Source organism: Panthera onca, chromosome B4, assembly GCF_046562875.1.
Source record: "Panthera onca isolate mPanOnc1 chromosome B4, mPanOnc1 haplotype 2, whole genome shotgun sequence".
NCBI classification, from domain to species: Eukaryota; Metazoa; Chordata; class Mammalia; order Carnivora; family Felidae; genus Panthera; species Panthera onca.
In genome coordinates, this window is record NC_138345.1 from 103,856,198 (window position 1) to 103,881,657 (window position 25,460).

The window sequence follows — 25,460 nt, forward strand, 5'->3', positions numbered from 1 at the left end:
AAAATAGCTTGGAAAGGCAGAAAGGACACGGATCATGTAATCTGGGTGTGGTTCTCTGCGAACCGTTGAGAATTACTCATTCCTTGGCAGTCCATGCTGTAGCCCCTAATATCTTAGCTGGAGAATGCAAATCTGTAGTCATTTGTGCGTGCGTGTGTGTGTGTGTGTGTGTGTGGTTCATAGTCTGCATCTAAAAGGTGATTTCTAAAATTTCAACTATCTGAAAATTTACTAAATTATAATCAAGAGGCTTGAGGTCTACTATGCCACTTTTTAATAACTACCCTAGGACTTTCCCTAACCTCTCTAAATTTTAGATTCAACATCTGGTAAGTGGGCTAAAAATATACTTCATCCTAGAAAAAAAAATATTGAAAAGTTTAAGCTATGATATTGCAAATTCTGATACAGGCCTGAGACTAGGATGAGGCGGATGGGATGCCAAGGGAACTCCATTCAAGGATGCTCTCACTTTCCTGGCAGTGCAAATGCAAGGTCAATACCCGACAGTGCGTGCCTCCCTCAGTTTTGTGTTTGACATGCCTCGATTGCCTCACCTTTGTCCAACTAGAGTAGAATATGGATATAGTATTATCAAATGAGAATTGGGAGGAAAATTCCTAAAGGATGTTCGGTATTAAAGCACTTACCTAATTAAATCATTCAGGAGAGATTTATGACATGAAAATAAATATTAAAATGAGTTTAAAGGATAAATCATGAAAATTAATTGTGGGAAAATAATTAATTCTCTTGCCGTCAGAAATATAAAATAAGTAAAGCAGTCAGACCTCAGAATGATCCTAAACCTTACCTGCCTGGTAGTAACTTCTGTTACTTCCTAGGTCATTTTGCACTATTTTTCTACTTTATAATTGAGTTACAAAGTAAATAAGCTTGAAATTTACTTTTTACAACCAAAATGGCCTAGATTCACATGTCTCCCTTATCTGAATTTATGTTTCTCAGTATGAGAAGATAAATACTTCTCATTATAATAAGACTAGTATTGGTACAATGATCCCTCACTTTATTATGAGGTTACTAATAAAGAAAGGAGGAACCAAAGCAGGCTGGAAGAATGATGTAAAAGAGAAGAAAACAGAGTGCAGGAAGGAGTGTGTACTTATTATTAGCAGCATAAACTCGGGTAAACCACACAGCAGTGTGACCTTAGACAAGTCACTTAACCTCTCTGTATATCAGTTCTTCCCATCTATAAAACAGATGTGATAAAAGTACTTATCTCATAGGGTTGGACTTATATGAGTTATTACATGTAAACAGCATGTGACACTTAGACATCCAATGATGTCGGATATTACCACAATTTCTTTAGAAATTTACTACAGTTTCATTAGGAATTTTGTTAAGCAATCTCCACTCAAGTAAGTCTTTCATTTAATAAATGCTGTTTCTCCTGTACATTATACCGACTGATTCCTATTTTATGCCTTACATTCCTACTCAAATTTGCTGAATTCTATGTTCCCAAACCTATTTATTTCTACTGCACTATTTTTTAATTAGGCAATTGAAATATATACTACATAAAACAAAAATGAATTTGGCTCATGTATGAACACTAAGTTGAATTATTTGCAAAGACCAGTATAGGCAAACCTTAACACATTGCTATCAATGAGATACAACTTAATCAGTCTGGGGGAAAAAACTGTAAATGTTCAGGAGAATCTTGCACTCCAACAGAGCTTTTTAAGTATCTTAAAGTTATCACATTAAAAAGACACTCAAACTAGAAAAATTGAAGATGTTTTATAGATGAAGTTATAAAAGAAAGATAATGCCGAACTCCAGGCACTGGAATTGTACTCAAAGAAAAGTCCTAAGTGTTTCATCTAAATTTGCAAGTGCCTGAATATTTACATATTTTTATCAAAGATAAAATATTTAAAGCATGTACTTATTCTTTATGACATCCCCCTATAACCAAATATTTCATTGGACTGATATCTCCATCCCTATTCTATGAGGTAAGAGACCTTCCATTGTAACAGCAGCTCAGAAGAAGAAACAGAAAGCTGGAAGATTACGGTTGGCCCAAGAAAATAATAAATGTGAACATTAGATTTTCCTTTTGGTGGTTCAGCCCATTTCATGTAGACAAGAAAGGAGGCAGAATTAGAATTTCTTTTTGGGTAGAAAATTAAAAAAAAAACCCAAGTGAAGTAATTTGTCTTTTTCTCTTGAGAATTTGAGGAAATAAGCAAGATACACCTGACTGAGGAACTCAAACCCAAACCTAAACACACAGAAACACCTGTATGACCTGAACTAGTCACAGTGTTCTGGGAGACATAATACCATTTCCTTAAAAAAAAAAAAAAAAAAAAAAGACAACCTGCTTTTTTATGTTTTTAAAATGTGAATCCTAATATATAATTTTATGTGATGACGTTAGTCTTCACTTTATATGTGTATTCATTAGTAACAATTTATAATCACCTTTTTTGCAAAGCAAATAGTATTTAAAATATATTAGAAAATGAATAAATACTTCCATGTAGGTGGAGTAAAAGGAAGAAAACCTACTCAGTAGATCATTTTTAAGACAAATAGATACAACTTATCTTTTATGTAATTTGTATTAACATTTGGTAAAGGGCATATATATCCTCTCTGAATAAAGAATTTTTACACATTAATAAAAAGAGGTATAGTCCTAGAATTCTTTAGAAAAATTGAAGACATTACTAACAGGTAATTCATTTAAATACCTCAATAAGCATATGAAAAAATTTTAACTGTAGTAGCATTTTTAAAAATATAAATTTAAGCAGCATGATAATGCTGATGAAAGGATGAAGAAAAGGCTACCCAATATAATTTAACAATTAAGATTGAAAAGTAATAAGAATATAAAAACCCTATATACAAATATTGCTATGGAAGTAATCAGTTTATGCAACAATATAACTTCATGTGTATCCACTACGGTATTGTGAATAACAATGAAAATTGTCAAACAGGCAAGATGTCCAACATTAGGGATTTGGTTAAATACGTTATGGTATTTCCATGAAGCAGTTATTCAGCAATTAAACATGATATTACAATTGCATATTTAATAAAGTGAGGAAAATGCTCATGCTATATATTATGAAGTTTTAAAAAGAAAAATATAAAATATGATATGAAATAATTCATTTTTATAAACAGATGAAGAAAACAGACTGAACTGAAAGTTAATCTTTCCAAAAGTGAATATTGAAAAAAAATAATTTTTAATAATTAATAATATATTACCTGTCTTTGAAATGTTAAATCCTCTTTGAAGCCTTATTAGGCCAGAAATGGTTTCCCCTTCTTTGGAATTCCACAACTCTTTGCTTCTACCTAACACTGAGGAATTAAACTATATCATCTCCTACTTAATCTAGTGGTGAACAAGGCTCACCTTCTTTACCATAGTTATCCTTTCTGAAGTCAGGATATTTTATATCCTCTGTAATAGTTGGTAGAGCGACTTACTTATACAATCACCACTTTTAGGATGAATTTTACTGACCACTCTCTACAATTTGCCAGGCACTGAATTAAGACTTGGGGACTATGGAAAACTGATAATATCTTTGGTTGGCTTAGAACAGGATAAATTAAGAAGAGAAAATTATAAAATGGTTTTTGTAAGCATAGAGAGTAGTAATTCGGGAAGGGAAGCAAACCAGAGTTTGGCGCCTGGTGAAAGATTTCTCAAGGAAAAACATTCAAGATTCATTCAATGAAGGATGAGTTGGGGAAGGACAGTGATCCTGGAGTGGGGAAAATGTTTCAGTCACAGCACAGAGCAACTACAAAAGCTCATAATTACCCAAGAGCATAAAAGTTTAGCAAAGTGAAATTAGTTCTGTGTCGTTGGGGTCCTGACCTGAGGAGGTGAAGTTGAGGCTAGATCGTGAAGAGTCTCATAAATTCTCTTCACATTTGACTGTCCTTTAAACAACTGAATATGCTTTTGCTTTTAATAGTCTGTGATTTAAATTTCTTAAGTTCACTTAGATATTTTTAGAAAAACAGTGCTCAATTATTCTATTTTCCAGTAAGAAATAAATGGATTAGGATGCTAAATAAAAATATAAAGCATATGCTACTTTTCATCTTGAAATTGGGACTTCAAATGTTCTTAATGTTGCATTTTTAGCAATTATGCATGCATTTGCTCTTAAGAAAAGAGTGCTGATATAAGCCAGTTGTGATGCTTCTCTGTCAGTTGGAAATTATGCAGGAAACTCTATCAGATCTGAATTCAGCTTACAATACCTATTTTAATGGCCTACTCAGCTTTTATTTTAAACATATCCTGTGTTATTTTTTAGCTTGAGTAGTATTTTAGCTATAGTATACAACATTATTTACATTTAAAAATAATGTTATACATAAGAGTTCGTTAAATTATAGATTTTTTTCTACATCTTATTTAGAAAGAAGTTAAAAGAGAATTATACAAGAAAGATAAAACCTTTTTAAAGTTGACCTGGTATTTCTGGCATTAGAATCTGGAATACTGGGAAGGAATGTAAAGATAGATACAATAAACATGAAGCTAGTTCTTTAAAGCTGTTTAAGACCACATGGAAAAAATAAACTCAAGTTAGTTTTGTTCCTGACAATTGCAGTAAAGTAATACCACTTTTCTATCTCTTACCTGCTACTCAAATTTCCCTCATTCTTCCATATTTTATTATTCTGCATTAAGAATAATAAATTTCCCAATTTCTCTGAGATCAGAGAAATTCAGTTAACATCAGAAATCATATCCTTTACCAGCAAAAGACATAATTCAGAAATGGACTAAAGAAAGAATGAATATTATGTGAGTTGTTCTTACTATATGAATTTGTCATTTGGCATGCATTTTTTAGACATTTTGTTCTTTCCTAACATTAGGATAGGAACAAAATTACAGAAGAATAGGGATTTATAAATGAGAAACAAATAGAATTTGAAGGAAGGTATTCCACTTGGTATCTATAAAATATCAAATATGTGCATACTTTCATAATTATGGAAACTGCTTAAGCTAAGCACTGTATCTTCCAAAAGCACTAACGCCAACAACTCATCTCCTGAGATACTGGATGTTGCCTTTTTTTAAAAAGGGGAACATCCTAAAAAAGAGTAAAATTGGGGTCTTCTTGGCTGGGAGAAAAACCTAGACTTCCATTAGAGACTAGCTCAAAAGCCTATCTTGGTTTCAGCCTTCAAGTCTGATAGGAATCACAGCTCCTCACTTGAAAACCTATTAAAAGTAGCAGCAAGGTTAATGAAGAGCAAGTGAAATCTCTTCAGAATAATTCATGCTGACATTGAAATGTGTGCTGCCACAGTCTCGCTCTGTGGACTTAGAGAGGCTGCTACTTGCCCAGCACTGGGAGAGGGAAGGAGCTCAGCTTGACTCACAGTTCGGGATGTCGGAGGAGCTGAAGGACTCGTTAGGGAAACCATCTCCTGGATTGCTAATCGCAGCTTTAAGCGATGCAGGGGATTGCTGATTCCAATTTCTCTCTGGATCTCAGTGTCTGATAAAGCAGACATGATGGCACCACTTTTCACGTTGGCTCGGCAGGCTGCTACATACCAAGCAGGCATTCCCAACCAGAGCTGTTGGATAGGGAACAAATACATACACAGGTTATACCAATAGTTACACAGTTTAGTGTCTTATGTGCCAGGCATTTTCCTAAGTACCTTACATGTGTGAACTGTTTTGTTGCCCACACCCCAAAAGATAGATGCTATTATTATTTCCCCCAGATGACACAGAGCCACAGAGGCATTAAGCAATTTCTTTAAAAATATCAGCTAGGCAGTGATGGAAAGGAAGATTTGAAATCGAGTCTCCAGGGTGTCCAATTTAACAACTAATTTATATTATTAGGCTAAACATAATAGGTGCACATCACCAAATCCAGCCCTGCACCCCCCCCCCCCCCCCCCCGCCGTGGGTTTAAGGGCAAGAACAGCCACAAGCCGCATTTGGTGAAGACTCAATCGACGTTTGTTTAATGCGTGGTTTCAATTTATAATTTTCCTTCGGAATTCTGAGTGCAAAGAAATCCAGCTGCCCTGGAAAGAGACTGAAGCCTGTATTGCATGTAGCTAGACCCCTTTCTCATGTGATAGTTGTGTGAACTTAATTTGATGTCCTACACGAACAAAGTTTTGGAGAACAAAATGATATGCTAAAGGAAGAGGCTAAAGCTATAAACATCTGGAAAACTTTAGGCAAAGAGAGTAACTAAATGAATAATGCATTAGAAATTAGGGATTCCAATTTTTCAACTTTGTTGAGATGCTCTTGAAAGACAATCGAATCAGTAGTGCAAGGAGCACAGCACAGTGTCTGCACACACCTTAAGCACTGGGTGAATGCCAACTCACATGGATTGTGTTGCAGCATTTGAATTACACACACTTAAAAATGGAATATTCTCTCCATTCTCCCTCCCCACCATCACTAGATAGGAGTAAGAAGCAAGGCACATGCGAGTAAGCAGTTTAAATCTTGGTCTTTAAGTGTCCAAAATATTGATTTTTTTTGGACTATTTGTTGACATGAATAGACTGAGCAAAAGGGAGAGAACATGAGTAAGAAGAGTGACAGTAAGAGAAAGAAGAAAAGGTATAAACCAGCAAAAGTCAGTGCCAAGAGCTCTGGACTAGAAGGCTGGGCTCTAATTCCTTCAGTGTCACTGGTGAGTCCTGTAACTTCTCTAAGCCTCAGTTTTACTTTCCTCATTTGTAAAACAAAGAAATTCAGCTTTATTATTTCCAGGGCATTTTGGTAGGCAGCTTCTAAGAGGATCTTTGGGATTTCCTCTTCCTGATATTGCTTTTTCTTTTTAAGATTTTTTAAAAAATGTTTATTTTTATTTTGAGAGAGAGAGAGAGAGGGAGAGAGAGAGAGAGAATGAGAGCACACCAGTGGGGGGAGAGACAGAGAGAGAGGTAGAGAGAGAATCCCAAGCAGGCTCTGCACTGTCAGCGCAGAGCCCCACACGGGACTCGATCCCATGAACCGTGAGATCATGACCTGAGCCGAAATCAAGAGTCAGACGCTTAACCAACTAAGCCACCCGGGGGCCCCTCCTGACATTTCTGCCTTTGTGTAATTCTTTGCTCTTCAGTTTGGGCTGAAATCAGTGACTTATATCTAATGGATTATGAAAATGACAGGATGCCACTTTCCAGACTAGGTTACAAAGGGACTCTGGCTTCACTCCTGCTAGTCCTCTCTACTTCCCTCCTCTCAGAGCTCTAGCTTGGGGAATCCAGCTGCCATGTTGTGCACAGCCCTGTGAAGATGCCCACACGGCAAGGAACAGATGTTTCTAGCCAACCACTGGCAAGGAACCCAGTCATGACTGTGAAAACAGGAGTCATCTTGGAAGTGGATTCTCCCCACGTTGAGCCTTGAGATACCTGCCACCCTGGCTGACACCTTGGATGCAGCCTTGTGAAAGACTTTGATCAAAGCCCCAAGCTAAGTCAGACTCCTGACCCACAGAAGCTATGAGGAAAATAAATGCTGAGTTTTGGTGTAATTTGTTACATGGTAATAGGGGACTAACCTAGACATCCTTCTATTTAAAAAATTCTGTCATATTAGAAGGCTACTTGTTTTTATAGGGGAGACAAACAAACAAACCAAAAGCCAACTTTGAGTCATTGCGGCCTCGGCTGTGACTGAGGTAAAAGACAGGAGAGACGGGAATCTAAGTAGGGCACATGACTGAATAGTTCATACTGTCTTCCAGCAGGTGAGACACAAGGAATTGGCCTTACCTTGACAGGTACCATTAAGTACCATTAGGTACCACTGATGGAAGATGGGACTTAATGTCTTAGTTCATCAACTCAACTTGTTCAAAAATAATTAAAGATCTAAACATACCTTCGCTGGACCCTAACGATTTTTCACTCCCTCTTTTTAAAGATATTTTTATTCCCATACTGAGTAATATTAGCCAAATGCTTGCCAATACATTGTTATCAGGACCAACTCTAATTAGACTTTTAAAAAGGTTTTGGTGTGATAAATGGTGTGTGAAGCATCAGACTTCCTTCTGCTCATCATTCTGAGCAGGCTGTGCACATGAGGAGGTGCTAAAGGAGGTGAGAGTTAAGAGCTCTCATTCACTGGATCACCCCACTCATTCATCTTGTTTATTCCATTTTACAATTTGAGTCATTTTAGGAAGCACATTATGAGCAATTTCTGTGTGCTCAGGATAGGTTTAATTAGCACAAAACTTCACTGCTTGTCATTTCCTAGCCCCTTAATGTCAGTAAATCTTTTTTTTTCTTTTTTTAATCTAAGGGTTTGTTCATCATTTGCCAAAATAGGAGCTAACTCTCTGTCACTGCAGCTCATTTCACTGGAGTGACACTGAACAAAGAGCTGCTATTAATTTCGAGGTGTGTTTTCTTAAGCATTTTGACTCATAATTGATTTTTAAAGTATAGTAATTTTAAAGGCACGTTTGGAAGAAGCAGCTCTGATCATTAATATGCTAAAAATTCCCTGACTGCTGTGAGAGAATAAAATAAAGCAAGACATAGGCCTCTTTTACTCAGTCCAAGAAAAAAAAAGGCAAAACATATTATTACATCTATCTATTAAAGGCTGTTTTTTAAACTAAAAAAGGGTTTTAACTTTTCATCATTGATAATTTGTTAGCCCTGGATATGATATGAAAGTGAGTGATTTTATAATCCCCAACCAGTTAAAACAATGGGTTCGAACTGCCTCTGCCAGGCAAGGAAAGCATATTTTCTTCTTTGCCCCGACATTGGCATATCCTGGTAGCTGCCGGCAGCCCACATTAGAGGACTGAATGGAACAGGCAAGTGAACACTACTACTAAGTGGTATGAACTGGTCCTTTGTGGTCAAATGTGTTTCTTTCACTGTTGCAGTCTGCTTCTACTGGCCTCCACTGTGCTCAGGTACTGTTTTTATTTTTCCTGGCCCCCGTGTTACATAGAAAATGCTGAATTACATTCAATTTAGACCCAGAAGAGAACAAGGGGATAGTATTCTCTTGCTTAATTCCAAGTGTCTAAACCTAGCTGGCCTCTGGGCGTTAGAGAATTAGGTTCAGGAATCATTTTACAGGCAAAGAAACGGCTCTCTGCACAAATAGGTGACAGTGATATCACGGATAACATGTTGAATATAGAGATGGTTCTTGTTTGTAACCTGCTGATGAGAAAGAACTCTAGACTGACAGACGAGGGCAGATGTTTTCTTGCAACATGAGAAATGTGGCTCAATACCTGCCTTCCCTTCTTCTAAAGATGAAGACAGTGAAATTTAGAGAAACTTCCTTTTATCCTACTGGGTGCTTCCTTCGGCCACAATCACAAGAATGCATCACAACAATGCTCACAGCCCCCTGGATAAAGCAAATATTCCCTCTATAAGCTACTCCAGGCTAGTGGAAAGCTGTGACTTCAGGAACCCATCTTCACCTGTTTCTAGAAAAACTATCAAATTGAAGTCATTAATTTAAGAGCTTTCTGGTTTAATTCTCTTACCTCCAGCCATGCAACGACAGTGGGCCCATCCCACTGAGCAAAAGGTAATCCCTTCCTCCGAGCTTCTTCTAGAAGTTCATGCCTGAAGTACACAGCAAAGATCATTAGTCAGGTAACATGGAAAAAGATGGTAGTGATTAATTTAAATGCCAATATTTTTAAAAAACCAATAATCCTTCACAAGCTTTTTCTGAGTTAATATAGAATAACAGAATTCTTTCTTCCTCTTAGAAATACATGGAAATCAGCCATTGATTTTATGAGTAAAACATTGACATCTAAAAATAATTTCTCCCAACATTTATTCACAAAATTGAAACATTAAATGTTAATGGACTAAGAAGCTGAATTATATTATCAGCAAATATCTTAGCTCTTTAACAAGAAAATGGTGCACATGTGCATTTTCAAGCATACATTATGGAATCTAAATGAGGCTTCTTTCAACCTACTTACTTTCTCTTACTATTTCAATGATAGAGAAAATGTCTGAATATAGAGGCAGTGGATAAATTTGGTTATTTTATCCCCATTTAAGAGATGTGCCTCATTTTAGTATGCTCTCCAGGTCACGGTAGCTACATTAGGAGTTTTTTTTTTTTTTTTTTTTAATCTAGACTATGAAATTGCCTCTCATTTAAAGAAAACTCAGAGAGAAATTAACTTCTATTACTAGAAAGCAATGTAAGGTGTGAAATTCAATAGTACATTCATTTTCATTTATAATCACTCCTATTTTTAATGAAAGTGAAACATTTCAATGAAAACAAATGGTTGTTTCTGGTAGCAAAATGTAAAAAGCCTTGAAAAATGCATTATTATTCATTGTCCCTACAACTGAGCCTTATAACTGACATCCATTTACAAAGCCAATTTGAGTCATTTATTGTTAAAATATCAAATATGTGTTTTTACTGAAACTCAAATTGATATATACCTGACCAGGGCTATATTGGAAAATATATTCTGTTCCTTAGTATACTTTGATCTTACACACAAATGATAAAAATGTAGTGTATATTCACTCTTTTGAATGTGTGTCTTTCATGCTAGGGAATCTATCAATAATATCATATATGAACTCCAAAATGAAACATTTGATTATATCCTACTATCAATCAATCAACTGATTTTTATAATTTGTTAAGATACAGTTGACCTTTGAACAACATGGCAGCTAGGAGCGCCAACTCCCTGCATAGTCAAAAACCTGCATTTAGCTCTTGACTCCCCCCAAACTTTACTAATAGCCTTGACTGGAAGCCTTACTGACAACATAAACAGTCAATTAACACATATTTTGTATGTTATACATGTTTCATACTGTATTTTTACAATAAATATAGAGAAAAACTATTATTAAGAAAATAATAAAGAAGAGAAAATACATTGCAATGCTTTAGTGTATTTATCGAAGAAAATGTGCGGATAAGTAGGCCCCAGCAGTTCAAGCCTATGGTGTTCAATGATCAACTGTACATAACCAAAAATGCTTTTCAGCGAGAACTTTCTATATTTGCAGTGGATGCTACCAACAAAAGTTCAGTGTGACAAAGAAACAAAGAGGCAAAACAAAAACTGAAGTTATAGCTGCTGAAGAGACACATAAATCAACTGCTGTTTTATCTGAATAGCAAGGAAAGCATAGGTGAATTCTGCAAGTAACTTTTTCAGCACCGAGGACAGGGAAAAGTGATCTCAGCACCCCTGAATATGAAGTGAAAATTAGAGGGGCTTCCTCACCTGGCTTCCCATTCCCTTGCACTTCCCAATGACATTCCTTCAATGAAAACCTGACTTGAATAGGCTACTCTCACTGTTACTGGTATTGACAGAAATGGGTTGAAGGGTCAAACAACCAACCATCAGGTACTCATTGAGCATCTGTTGTGACCTTAGATCTGTGCTCAACGTGGAAGACATGGGCTCAGTTTTTCACAAGGTCCCTAGTTAGATAGAAAAAGCAAACACACAAACTGTCCAAAAACACAATACAATACACAAATAGATGCTAAAACTCAGTGATGCACATTCTGGGCGTGAGGATTTTGAAAATGGGTTAACAGCAATGGAAACGATTGGTGAAGGCATTTGGTAACTGAGCTGGCTTTGAAGGGCGTGTGGGAAGGCGTTCTAAGCAGGATATGCAGTAAGGTTGAGCCTGGACTATGTGCAAGACAATTGAGATTAGGCCTCCACAGAGCTGAGGATTATTATTAAGAGTTGTAATGTTATACCCAATAGGGAAGAAACACTTCCAGTTATGTAACAGCTGAGTGGCACTAAAGGAGAAGAAACAAATATACACTTACAGCTGGGGTTTTTTTTGGCCACATTTAGTAAAAAGGCAAGTAAATATGCACTCAACACCTAGGAAGTACATAACATTTAACAAGTGAATTATATGAGCTGTACAAAAGACATTTTTAAAAGTTAGAACATTTTAATTGTGAGACTTCTCACTAGTTCTCTAAAAATATTCTACCACACAAGCGAGAGTGAACTTGTTAAAACTTAAGTCAGATAATGTAACTTCTCTGCTCATAACCTTCAATCACTCCTTGTCTCACTCAGAATAAAAGCCAAAGCAGCAGTTAGGATCCGCCTCTACCCTCTCTGATTCAGTTGCTACCTCACACAGCAACACTGGCCTCCTCACTGATCCTGGAAATAGCTCAGGCTTCTTTCTGCCTCAAGACCTTTGTACTCGCTATTGTCTCTGTATGGAATGCATATGCCTCCATCCCCACATGGCTCACTCCCTCTCCTACTTTTAATCTTTACTCAAATGTCACCTTCTCTGAATGTCTTCTTCCCTACCTCCTTCAACCCTCACTAGACATTCTTTATCCCTGTTCCTTGATTTATTTTTCTCCACAGTACTTATCTTCTAACGCAGAGTATCATTTACACCTCTGTCTATTATATCCCACTCAAATATAAGCTCAAGGAGGACTGATGTTTTCACATATTCTGTTTAGAGATAATTAGAAGAATCTAGAGCAAAGTCAGGCACTGACAAGGTGCTCAATAAATATCTGTGAATGTTGAACATGTTTGCCAGGGTTCACATTTAGGTACTTCTTTTTTTCAGTAAATTGAGTCTCTCTCTCTCTCTCTCTCTCTCTCTCTCTCTCTCTCTCTATATATATATATATATATATATATGACCCCATAATTGTATGGGGGCATGCATATATATATATATATATATATATATATATATATATATAGTCCAAATATCCTTTTATATTTTGGCTTACAATGCCATTCAAACGTTTATGTTTCAAAGAGTAAAAAAAAATCCTTCAATTTTGCTTCCTCTTGAGCCAGTTTGTCAGAATAACACCCATTCCAGTTGATGCCAAGAATCTGATCTGGCCTGGAATCCCTGACAGGAGTCTGGTTAAGAGGCAATCCAATGTGCTCAGATAGTTCTATTCTTCATCTGAATAGAAATTTAACTGCACAGTTGTTTGTGAAATCTTTGCGTGATCTTGTTCTTGAAAAAGTTTTCTTTGTTTTTGCTTTGTTTAATCACAAACTCTTGTAACATAATAACTTTAGTAAGAGTATGCTAAGATAATAAGAAAAATAATTCTAGTCCAGTGGATGCTATTCTTTGGTCCCCAGCTGGCAGGGCTGAATCCCCAGCCTTTGAACTGACACACTTGAAACTGGGGAGGAACTGCCGGGTTAGGGGTAGATGGCTGGGTTTTGCAGCAGGACTGCATGTCACATGACTTTGACTCCAGATGTGCTTTCCCTTTATCTGAGGGCAGTATCAACTGTGTAAGAAATGCATTGAAATTCTCAGAGCAATATTACATTTAATTCTTCTCAATTAAAAAAACAACTCTCACCATATTAATAAGAGACATATTTATAAGAGACATATATCTGGGTGTATTCCATGAGAAAGAAGCAATGTTAAAAAAATAAAATAATATGGGCAACGCTATAATAATTGGAAATCACTGAGTTTAACACATGAAGATTTCCTAACAGATTATTAAAGGTAGCATTAATTGTATGGGGGCATGCTTCTTCCCACCAGATATTTTGACAGAGAAACAGTGATCTGAATTGTTTAGGAAATATAAAATAAAAAACTGATATGCCACAAATAGGCATTTTGAATATGTGTGAAAAGGTAAGTATTTATTCTGTACCTGAGATTCAACCTTTTCAAAGGTCAGAAGACAGTTCTTCCAGAGCAAGGCTAGGATCAACTTTCCCTAGTATAAGTGTGAGTCTGGAAATTGCTGTTTTTCTATCTAGACCTGAAGAAATATTTTTGTTTTTCTTTTTTTTCTCCAGACGATCTAATATTTAATCATCCTTTCCCAAAGGATCACTTATATATCACTATAGTTATGGACATGCATTTTTGTTTTAAGATTTAGACTAGATTTTAGAGAACACCAGTAGCACTTCCTTTTAGAAATTCTATCTGACATAGGGTTGTCATCACCTGTGTGAAAACCCAAAAAAGAAAAGTACTAATTGTAAAGGAATGTCATTTTGAGTAAGAAAAATTTTTGAATTGTTGACTATTTTCAAGAAACACATTCTCATCTCTAATAAAGAATGCCATTAGACTCTCTTGAAATAGGTGTCAATGAGTTACTGTGACTGGAAAGTGACACCTTAGGAAGGCCCATCAGGTGCATGAGTCATTTGCATACTCAGATATAACTGTGCACAGGGAAGCCTGTGCATGCTATGTCTGGTCTGAGATAGGAACAAGGTTGGGCACCCTAGTAATAACTAGATCCAAGGATTTCTGAATAAAAATCGAGAGTGTCTAAAAAATGTACATGAATCAAAGGCAGTTGCCAGGCTTGTAGTTTCTTACTCCTAATCCACACTAATTTAAGCAAGTTTGACTTTGCTTAAATGACTCAAACCAAATGGAAATGTCTGGCTTCTACTTTTTTTTTGGTTTTATGTCTCTGCTCAACTATTGCAGTTTTAACCTAATTGGTACAGTATGCTTGCATTTGTAAGCCATGTTTCTATCACACTAAACAATGTCCTCATGTCTCCATGCCTTGTCTCCCCAGTCACTTTGTCTTGATTTTTAAGACATACTAAAATACTTCCCTGAAGCCATCTTTTCTCGCCCCTGAGGCAATATCCACTACATCTTTTTATAAGCCCCCTAGTATACCAAACATTCTTACCTAGAGTACCTTTAACATTTTATTGACTCAGAGATTCAGTTGGTCTTATTCTTTGCTGAACACAAAACCTGGTACACTGTAAATCATAAAAATGAGATGACTGACTACCTAACAAATTTGGTTTATCCTGGAGTAGGAAAAGTCCCTGTATTCATGCCCTCACAGTAGGGGAACCAACTTATAAATCAAAAAAATTCAATAAAGTGTTAAACTCTGAAAAATAAAATTCATTAATTACTCAAAAAAGTCACAGACCATAGGGCCAGTAAAGTCTCCTTTCTCATATTCTTCCCAACATGAATGGTTCATCACTGTCAGTGAAAATAGACTTTATTCTCAGACCACTTAGCCTCCAATGCTATTTTGGGATTGCCAATTTGTGATATGACTGTCTGAATACTATACAGTACCCTTTCCTCTGTCACTCGGGATGGCCATTTCAGTCACTTTCCATTTAATGCCTGCCAATTTCCCCCTTCATATTTTCTATTTCATCTTCCTTTACTATTTTTGTCACCACCATACTCCTTTTTTTTCACCCCTTTAATTGGCCCCTATCTCTAGTCCTCTAACCCTCTTAATACACTGGCATAAGAAGAAAATCTGCCATGATAGCAAAACAGGTAAGAGAGCAGCTTCTAAAGTCTGATGGTTTGGGCCTGATTCTTGGTGCCTCCTCTTCTTAGCTGTGCATCCACAGACAAGTCACTTTACCTCTTTGTACCTCAGTTTCCTCATCTGTAAAATAAAGCTGACAATACTAGTCCCTACCTCAGGAGGTTGCAATGCAAGTTAAAGGAGAGAAAACATATGGTAATGTGATTACAACAGTGCCTCACACAAAGGAAGCAGCTAATAAATGTGAGGTGTTACTTTTGTCATAGTATTGTCCTCTGAAAACCTGCCAACGGCTTCTTAAGTGCCTAAAGTATAACCCTCAACCTGCATTATGAATACTAAAATAGGTTTAGTCTTGACTTACCTTTCTAATCATCTTCATTCACTTCTAACCAGAACTGAAAAACTACTTTTGCATATAATTTGTGCATTCTAATTTCTCACTGCAAGCACCATTTTCCAGGGCTGGTAAGTTCTTTCCCTTTAACTATCAAAATCTTTCTGTTTGCCTAAATTACGACCCTAGCTTTCATTTTGTGATAATCCCATTCCATAAAGACTCTTTATCCTTCAAAGTCTGGAAACTTCTAGTGTGTCAGTATCACTCATACAGATTGTTGATTAGCACCACATGTGTGCGCCTCATATCCCACCCCCAACTCTAAAGTCCTAGAGATGAGAGCTTGTCCTTCCACTGCATCATGCTTTTCATCATCTGCTCTAGCCAAGAAAATCTTTCGAATGACTGTTATACTGTAATCCACAAAACTCTCAATGTTGACAACCACCTGGGATCTTGGATGATAGGATGAATTGTAAGTATTTTGTTTTTGTTAACATCAAACTATGCATCGCATCTTAAAAAGGAATAAGCATTTTGTTTAGCAGTTACCTATACTGGCTGCTCAGAAAGAGAAAAACATGCACTCTCTAACATTAAATAAGATATTTTGCAAATTGACTACTACCAAAGCTTCTGTTCAAATCCTCATCATTCGCGGATCATGGCAAAGGACTCCCAGAGTCTGTCTCTGGTACCCCTCCACCCATGCTTTTTCAAACTCCCAGTGAGAACTTCCTAAACGCAAATTTTTGTTAAGACTTGTCTACTTAAAAACCTCCCCGTTGTCCTAAAAGTAACGGTCAAATACCTTAGCATGATGAAAAAGACCCTTAGTAATCTGGCCCCAGCTCTCTCCAGACTCTTCTGCTCAATCAGTACTGAAACACTTGCCATTCCCCCAATACCACATTCTACTTGACCCTCTGTGACTTTTATCTCCCTTTTTCTTCTGATTGAAACATCCTTCTTTGCATCATAATCGTGGCAAATTCATACTTGTCCTTCAGGCATAGCTCATGCTTTATCCTTCCTGTTAAGATTCCAAGGCCTCTCCCAGGCAGAATTAATTTTCTCTTCTACACAAATATTATGACTTGTGCATACTCCAGTGATTGCACTTATTATACCTCTCATTTAAAATTTAAAAATATATTTAAATGTAATTTTTTAGATTTTACTACAATTCAATATAGTACGTACTGTAATAGAGATTTTTCTAATGTGACTTCTTGTTTCATTTAAACCACTTTCTATTCTTCTGAGATATGATATCATGGTTTGAAAGAGCAAAGGTTCTGGATGTAGACAAATTAGGGTTTAGATCCCCGATAACAACCGCTAACACGCATTGCCACAAATTCTGTGTGAAACCCTATCCTAAGAGCTTTGTATGGATAATTTCTTTAAGCTTCACAACAATAAGATACATATTGATACTCATTTGCAGATGAGGACACTGAAGAACACAAACCACTTGGAGCATAGAATCAGCAGTGGTAGAGCCAGAATTTGAGCCCCAAGACTTTGGCCACAGAGTTAACTTTCTTAACCCCCATTCTATCCTTTAGCTAATTAATCTCTTGAACTTTTTGTAACTGAAAAAGGAGGATAAATTGATTGCAATAATTTGATTATATTAAAAGCAACTTCCTTGTTAGTATTAAATTAAATGGTATTCTCTCCCTTTTCTTTCTTTTCTTGTGGTTCATTTATATTCAGAAGTGGCATATATTTATTTGACCTCCTGGGTAATATGTATAATCTTTACCCGCTTACTATCACACCATTTAATTCTTAACATTATCAGATAAAAAAGGAGCTTTGCCTTTTCTTTTCTTCTTCCTCCCTAATATCAGGTTCTGCATCTCTGCCAGAGGAACCAAGATTGGTCTTGATTATCTCATTGGGATGGACAAACTGGATTGCTTGCACTTTGTGTCAGTTCAATTGATTTTGTATAATTGCAATATAAAGGAATTCTCTGATTGAAAAATATATCTTAAGGGCTTATTAATTTACTGTGGCACATGACAAGTAATTAGTTATTGATATAACCAGAAGAAATAAATATGTGGCTTGATAAGAACCAAGAATAAAACATAAGTCAAAATAATTTGACAGTTGAATCTACTTCTTAACAGTATAGTCCAGAGAATAAATCTCTCTCACATAACGTAGCAGTAAATTTACTTATACTTCATTTCACACCGTTATTAATTGTTCCATTAAAATTCAGTAGTCAGGAGGGTAAGTAGGATATGATCTCAAATTCCCAACAGACGATGAGCTATAAGTCTATCATTCAGAAATATAGACTTGTTGATCAATGCTATGAAAATCAACATTACATATTTGAGAAACTATTTGAAATTCTGGTCAGCAAGTATGAACAAAATGTGGTGCCACCCACATTTTTTCTAACATGTGCAAGCTGAAAATGTATATCTTAATTAACATAATTTTTCTAAACAGAAATGTCACAAATCCCAATCAGCTGCTTCAGAACATTGATTGCCTAAATATACATATTTAGCTCCATAAAATTAAGAGTTTCGAATTCAACATTAACAAGGTTGACTTGATTTTAAAAAGCATAGCATACTGTGATTTTGTGTGTGTGTGCAAGTGTATGTGTGTTTGTATATCCTATAATGGCACATTTTCCCATGAAGTGCATATAAAATCCATTACACTTCTAAGTAGTATTTTATTTGGATTCCAAGAACACATGCTAGGTTGTTTGGAAATGAAATAGTTTGACGACATTAAAACCAAAGTTTATTCATACTGAAACCTTTTTTCTTCAAGCTGCTCTGAAATGGAGGGCACAGTCTCAGAAACAAAATGTAATTTATTTGTGAATTTGAGTTGGGATTTACATAATTTCTTTCCTCACTTTATTTTGAATTTAATCAGTTTCAAAGCCATTAAAAAGGTATAAACACACACACACACACATGCACACACAGAAATGTGATGAAGCAATACAATTACTCATGCTGTTACTGAAAACTAAAGGGATTTGTATTACTTTCCATTAAACAATTTCATTTTTGAAAGATTCTGTGGTCTGTTCTCCCTAGTCACCTCCTGATAGTAAATTGGGGACTTATTGGAGGAACAGTGGTAATTTTCAGGTTATTTGGATACCATTTAGACTAGATTACCTTAGTGCTTCATCTAATTTTCGCCCTCTTTAACTCAGATTTTGAAGTTTATAGTTTTCATCCTTCTTGAGGTTATAGATATTTTCTCATCCTCTTGTGAGGTTCAGGAAGTTGATAGTAGTGTCAGTAAGTACAGAGAACATGTCAGTCACTCAAGGGTACACAAAACAAATGGGAAAGCTGGGGCTTACATTCTCACCTTCTCATTCCTAATTCAGGGAATGATCTTTCCACCTCCAATCTCCTCTCTTCACTAAGTTTGTACTATCTTCTCCTGACACTTTAACCTCCTAAGCTTTCTTTTGGCAATTCTGCCGGGGAAATGATTTTAAAGTCCTAAAATGTTAAATTCCAGGAGCGTGTACAAGACGGCAAGAATCTCAATTTTAGAATGAAGACAATTCCATCAGTTTCTTAAAGTACATAAACGACAATGCATCATGCATTTATTATTTTTCAATATTTAATTCGAAAAGTGGAGGGAAAATGAAGTTTTATTTCTTGGGATTATTTTCCTTATGAAACTTAAAAACCATGAGAAGACAGACCACTGATATTACATGATAACATGAAAACAATGTTTTAAATCTAATATCTAGAATATTCATTATATTTAAAAAGAGCTTACAAATTTGGCTATCATAGTTGAATAGTACCCTAACCACGGCTTGCCTTGCATTTTTAAGAACACTTACTAGGCTTTCCTTAATATCATAAATTATCCTAACTGAAGTAAATTCTGCATTACTAAATAATTATTAGTAGTAACTAGAACTTAAAATTAGAGTAGAAAAATATAACAAATATAAACCATACTAATGAACTAAGAAATACTACAAATATAGTTATATATATATATATATAAAATTTGGTTTTCAATTGAAAAGCAATACCTTTCCCAAACAGAAGTGTTTTTAAAAGCTCACCATGTTACCAATGTAAAAGTTTAAACCAATGTAAATATTTTATAAACGTTATGCATAATTTGTTTTACTTTGAAGCCCCATTTGTCTTAGGAATAGATAATTAACATGTTTTCATTTTAGTTCAAAGAGAAGGATTTAAAATTTGGTACTGTAATCTGAGATGTTTAGATTTTTAAATCTTTGAAAATTAACCTGTAGTACAGGAAATAATGGGAAGCACATACAAAACCAAAGGAATAAACCAAAACCAAGGATTACTTTGGAATCTAAGTGTAAAAGTCCTACTGGGGAAGATCCAGCATTTATCCTCTTCATTTAAGTGCAGTTCTAATAATTAACAAAGAAGTTTGTCTCTGGAAGAGAATGTGGGTGGAGAGCCACTAACCACCAACGAGCACACAGGCCAACCCAGCCATGCAGCACAGTCCAAAATAACAATGTGGCCTCCAACTATTACTTAAGCCTCACCGAGTGCCACACTAACTCCTAAAGCATGACTTGAGAAGGAAGGAAATGACGTCTGGAATATCTTTTGACGTGTGTCTAATAGAACTGAATAAACAGAAGTGCCTGCAAGGCCAACATAATTAATTTGAGTGTGAACATTTCTCTGAACCAATGATTCCTTTTACAGTGTGGAAATGAATACACTTTGCAGTTTTCATTTTAGGTCAGAGGCAGTGCAGCTTGTGTTAAAACTGAAAAGAGAAATACTAAAGATAAAAGACAAAAAGGATGGTGCTGAAAATAAACATGTTCAGCAGCCATTGTCATTCAACTTACCCAGATGTGCTTTTCATGAGATGGAGAAGGATGGATGGAAAAGAAAAGCACACAAATGTTAATGGATACATTTTAGTCCAAAGAAAGCCATGGAATAAAACAAGAGCATCATTTCAGATGTGCAAAAGCTCAGATATGAGAAAGACATGGTGTCTTTTTTTATTTCACCGTGGCACACATACTCACTGCGTCCAAAAGCATGATCAGGTTGAGGGCAGGTCTAATTGTTGACTAGTAAGTCTGTCTCTTGAAAATGAGCCACTCTGAAACATGCATGACCACATTTTTCCCAGCCTCTAGTATACTCCAGGAAGAAATCAGGCGTTTTATTAAAGAACATTCTTTACCTCAGGCCACTCCTGGGTTGTTTTACAAATAGAAGCAGCATTTACAAAATGGTGCTCAGATTCTCATACAGCCTTACATGTCTACTGTTCGAGCTCAAGAAAAAGTACAAGAGACCCCTGGAGAGGCAGCAACTTAAGAGAGCACTGGTGTGAGCGTCAGAATATCGGGGTTCTAGTTTTTATACATGATTGTTCAAAATTACCAGCAGGTTCTGATTTTCAATCTCCTTACCTTCATATGGGGCAAGAAGAAAATTATACATTCAGGTCCATACTTGTAATATTCTAACAAATGCCATAAGAATAATAATTTTTATAATATGCATTTGCCAGTAATCAGAACATGAGAAGGATAAAAGAATGCCATGACTCTTTTCCCCTTGCTACAATAATTCCTTCTCCTCTGTTTGAACTGGCAAAATAAATGTTGTTTGTGCCAACTGAGTCTCTTTCGACAGAAACATTTATTTGGACAGATGTTTATAAATGTTGCTCTGAGGAAAAAGGAAACTAGTTTGGTTCACCAATATTACCATAAATCATCGCAAAACAGCATTGATTTAAATATAATTTTTGAGGTAGCCCACTTGCTGCCTGGATATAGTAGTGGCACTGGGAAAATATGGAATTTAAATAATTCAACAAAAAGCCATGGTAATATTATTTAAAATTTTCTATACAAGCATAGTAGACTAATTCTTAGAAAAAATAAAACTTTTACTACAACTCATAAAATATATTAAATATAAGAAAACATGAAGCAGAAATCCGTATCTCAGATATTAGGCAACTTAGAGAGTTTCTTTTTTATTGCTCAGTCATTATAAAGAAAAGGTTGGCGTGCAATGAAAACACCCTGTACGTGCCTCATCTAAATGCATTCATTCAGAGAAACCATGTATTATTTTATTAAATAGGCCTTTTGGAGAAATGCGTATTCTTTGACCTTAGCTCCAGAACAGCTGTGGGAAGCTCTTTAAATATTCACATAAACAAAAACATAAATGTCCATACATATTGGCACCACAATGACCTAAGAAATTTAAGGCATTTTTTTTTTTACATCATACATGGAACAGAAAGAAAATTAAAACCAAAAAGAGACAGTTTCTAAATTGTTAAAATGGCTTTCCTGTCAACGTATCTGTGAACTCTTTGATGAGCTCTTAAAAAAGGCAATTTCTGAGCTTTCCAGGAAAATTGCCAAAAGCATTTGGGGCCAGTTATTCCCATGGACAAAATCATCTTTCTCAGCCTACCAGTTATCTAGTAATTGCTCTCCAATAAAACAAGTTGATTAAATATGTGCACAATGGAATATTAATAGTCCCCATGTATTCATTTAGCATTTTCAAAAATAGAAAACTAATATCAATAAAAATACCTTAAATATAAAATGTAAATTATGAAAACAAACAGGAAACACAAATATAAAAAAACATTCAAAAAGTATTACTTAAATTTCTAATATATTTGTTATCAATTGTTGTAAGTTTTCTGATTTTTCAGAGTTTTTATGAACTTTCTTATTCTCCAGAGTCAATTGAAAGCAATACTGAGCAGTTACCTCACTTTAGAATATTAAGGATTTCAGCTCATGATGTAAAAAAAAAAAAAAAAAAAAGGCCTGCAAAGGACAAAAAGCTAGTCATAAATGACTCTGACATATCTCAGAGTGGTAAATACTCTAAATTCATGTCAGAGGGAATATATATTTGCAGAGTTTTTTCATCTGGATAAAGTATTTAATTTTTCTTCTATGTTCTTTCCTACAAGCAGTTATTTACAATAACACATAACCTCATTATTCGTTTTCTCTTCACTCCAGATTGTCAAGGTTATGATAACATCAAGACAGATTCTGTGAAAAATAAATGTTCTTCATGTAAAGATCACTGTGAGTAATAGGCAAATAACAAGTTTTAATTGACACAGAAAAAGAACAGGTTTTAAGTTACCATTTAATGAATATGATCAAATCCAATTATTGGCATGTTTTCCTTGGGAACATCAGCATACATCCAGACACAAGTAGACATTACCAGCGAACATCTGTCTTTTTTCCAAAATGGTGCCTGAAACTGTTCAGATGTCTCATTTTAATCTTCTAGATCTCCTACTACATGAATGGGCCATTTCCTGTTTATAAACTAGTCAACTTTGAATGTTAAAACTTCACATGATACATAATTCACTACATGAGCTTCATATGTGAAATGTGATTGCTTCTCTCTTCTTAAGGTTTAAATTGGTGACTCAGGAAGATTTTAAAATCAATTATTAATACCAGATTGAGGAGTGAATGGGTAGCAACTGATGTGAAAAAGTAGAATAAAGAAAGGATTTCCTTTAATAGGCGAAACCTGAGAATGTTTAAAGAAGAGAGCAGAATTTGAAAGTATAAGAGCAAATGAGAAGTCAGCACAACAGGACTGAGAGACTGGGAAGAGATGAGCACTGAAGCAAGAGAGTATCCTAGTTTCCTGTAATAAAACAAAAGAGGGGCTAGTGTTAATATGCATTTGGCCGCAAATAATTTAGGGCACTCAGATGGTTTCTTCCTTCTCTCCCTCTAAAGCAGAATGTGAGTTCATCTGCAGAGGATGCAGCTTTGAGAACAGTGGAGGTCTCTAACAAAAGCTTCAAGGAGTAGAAACAAGATTGGTAAGAGAAAAATACTGTAATTACAGGGCACTGATGAAATGCCAAAGGAAGCTGGCCTGAAGTCTTGTACTATAATGTTCTCTAGCAGCATAGAGGTGTTCAGTTGTAGACACAGAGAAAGAAAATTCATTGGTGGCAGCAATAGTGGCATGTGGATACAACCAAATGAAAGAAGAGCAAAAAAAAAAAAATTAGGAATTTTTGAGTGTGTTGAAATCATGGACATGGAATCTAAGCTAAATAGGAAGCAAGGAGAGAACAGAAAGGGGCAACTGTGCTGGGAAAGGATAGAAGTTAAGAAGAATGATAGTTGAAGAAAATGACAAAGCAAAGCTGAGAGGAGAAGACTAAGGTTAGGAAGGAATGATCTGTTTGAATTAGTAAGAATTAGTAATTTTGGAATAAGAGTGATTTGGAGGAGATGAGATGATATAGAATATGACCATGGAAGGTGTCTGACCTGAGTAGAGAATGGCATTGGAAGCCATGACACTTACAGATTAAATTGTGAATGGGTGATCTATGTGGATATTAGGGCACCACAGGGTGATGGAAAGGTTTACTTTATGTATAAAGACATGGGACACATTGAAAATAAATAGTCAAGCATATTTCTAGTGATCTTTATAAATGAAAGGAAATGGTTCAGAAGTTTTCAGTATGGTTCATCATCACACTACTACAGAAATAACTTTTCTTTAAAGTTAATGCTGATTTCACTCTAATTCCATCTGTGTCATTGCAATGGCAAGATTTCATTCTTTTTTTGATGGCTGAGTAATATTCCATTGTACATATATACCACATCTCCTATATTCATTCATCAGTCGATGGAGTTAGAGTGTATTATGCTAAGTGAAATAAGTCAGTCAGAGAAAGACAAATACTCATATGTGGAATTCTGGAAAGAAAACAGATGAACATATGGGAAGGGGGAAAAGAGAGACGGAAGCAAACCATAACAGACTCATTCCTATAGAGAACAAACTGAAGGTTGTTGGAGGGAGGTGGGTGGGGGATGGGCTAGATGGGTGATGGGCACTAAGGAGGGCACGTGTTGTGATGAGCACTGGGTATTGTATGTAAATGATGAATCACTAAATTCTGTTCCTGAAATCAATATTATACTATGTTAACCTAAAATTTAAAGGAAAAATTAGAAGGAAAAAAAATCAAGTTAATACTAATTTCAAATAGAGATTTTTGAGACTCTTTTAAAGAAGTTAAGAAATGTTTATTCTTCTAAGAATTTTGTTCACTTGCCTAGCAAATCTAACCTAGTCAAACACAGTTAAAGTTGTGGTTCTGTAAAACCTGAAACAAAGACATTTCTTTGTATTTTTACATACATGTACATAAAATATACATATATCCATACATATGTTTTTAGGGGACATATAGAACTAGTTTTTAAAATAAAACTCTGAAAATAAGATACAGATAATCACTGCTCCCCTTAGAAATGTAGAAACAAAGAAGAGAATCTTATTTGATAGGTGGCTAATTTTAAATAACTGTGGGAAGAGATAGCATCTTCAAAGACCTTATGAAAAACCTATGCAGAGCCAATATAAGATCCTATATTTGTGGAAACAAATGTGGAGAATTCTTTCCAGATTAAGATGTCAGCATTATATTTAAAGGTACCCTAATTAGTGACTTTTTCTCTTCTAAAAAAGGAGCTTAATTATCCTTGGTATTCGATACTAACTTTTTAAGTTTTATTGGAATGAATTGTGTAAGATTGATTCAAGCACACATTTAAATTTCTTACATAGCTTATTTGTAAGTGCTCATTACCATTCTTACATCAAACTTTGAGATATTATGTGTGGCTAATTATATGAAAAAAAGCAACTTTATAAC

General features: G+C 35.4%; 1 protein-coding gene across 8 annotated transcripts in view; it reads right to left on the reverse strand.

The window, feature by feature from the left end:
- PPFIA2 (PPFI scaffold protein A2) overlaps window positions 1-25,460 on the reverse strand; it is a 474,989-nt gene that overhangs the window by 26,259 nt on the left and 423,270 nt on the right. For all 8 annotated transcript variants that reach the window (XM_060656864.3, XM_060656859.3, XM_060656862.3 and 5 more), the window contains 2 exons: window positions 9,561-9,642; window positions 5,422-5,622 (listed from right to left, as the gene is read on the reverse strand). In XM_060656864.3, the coding sequence (XP_060512847.1) occupies window positions 5,422-5,622; window positions 9,561-9,642 (283 nt within the window). The remainder of the gene's footprint in view (window positions 1-5,421; window positions 5,623-9,560; window positions 9,643-25,460) is intronic.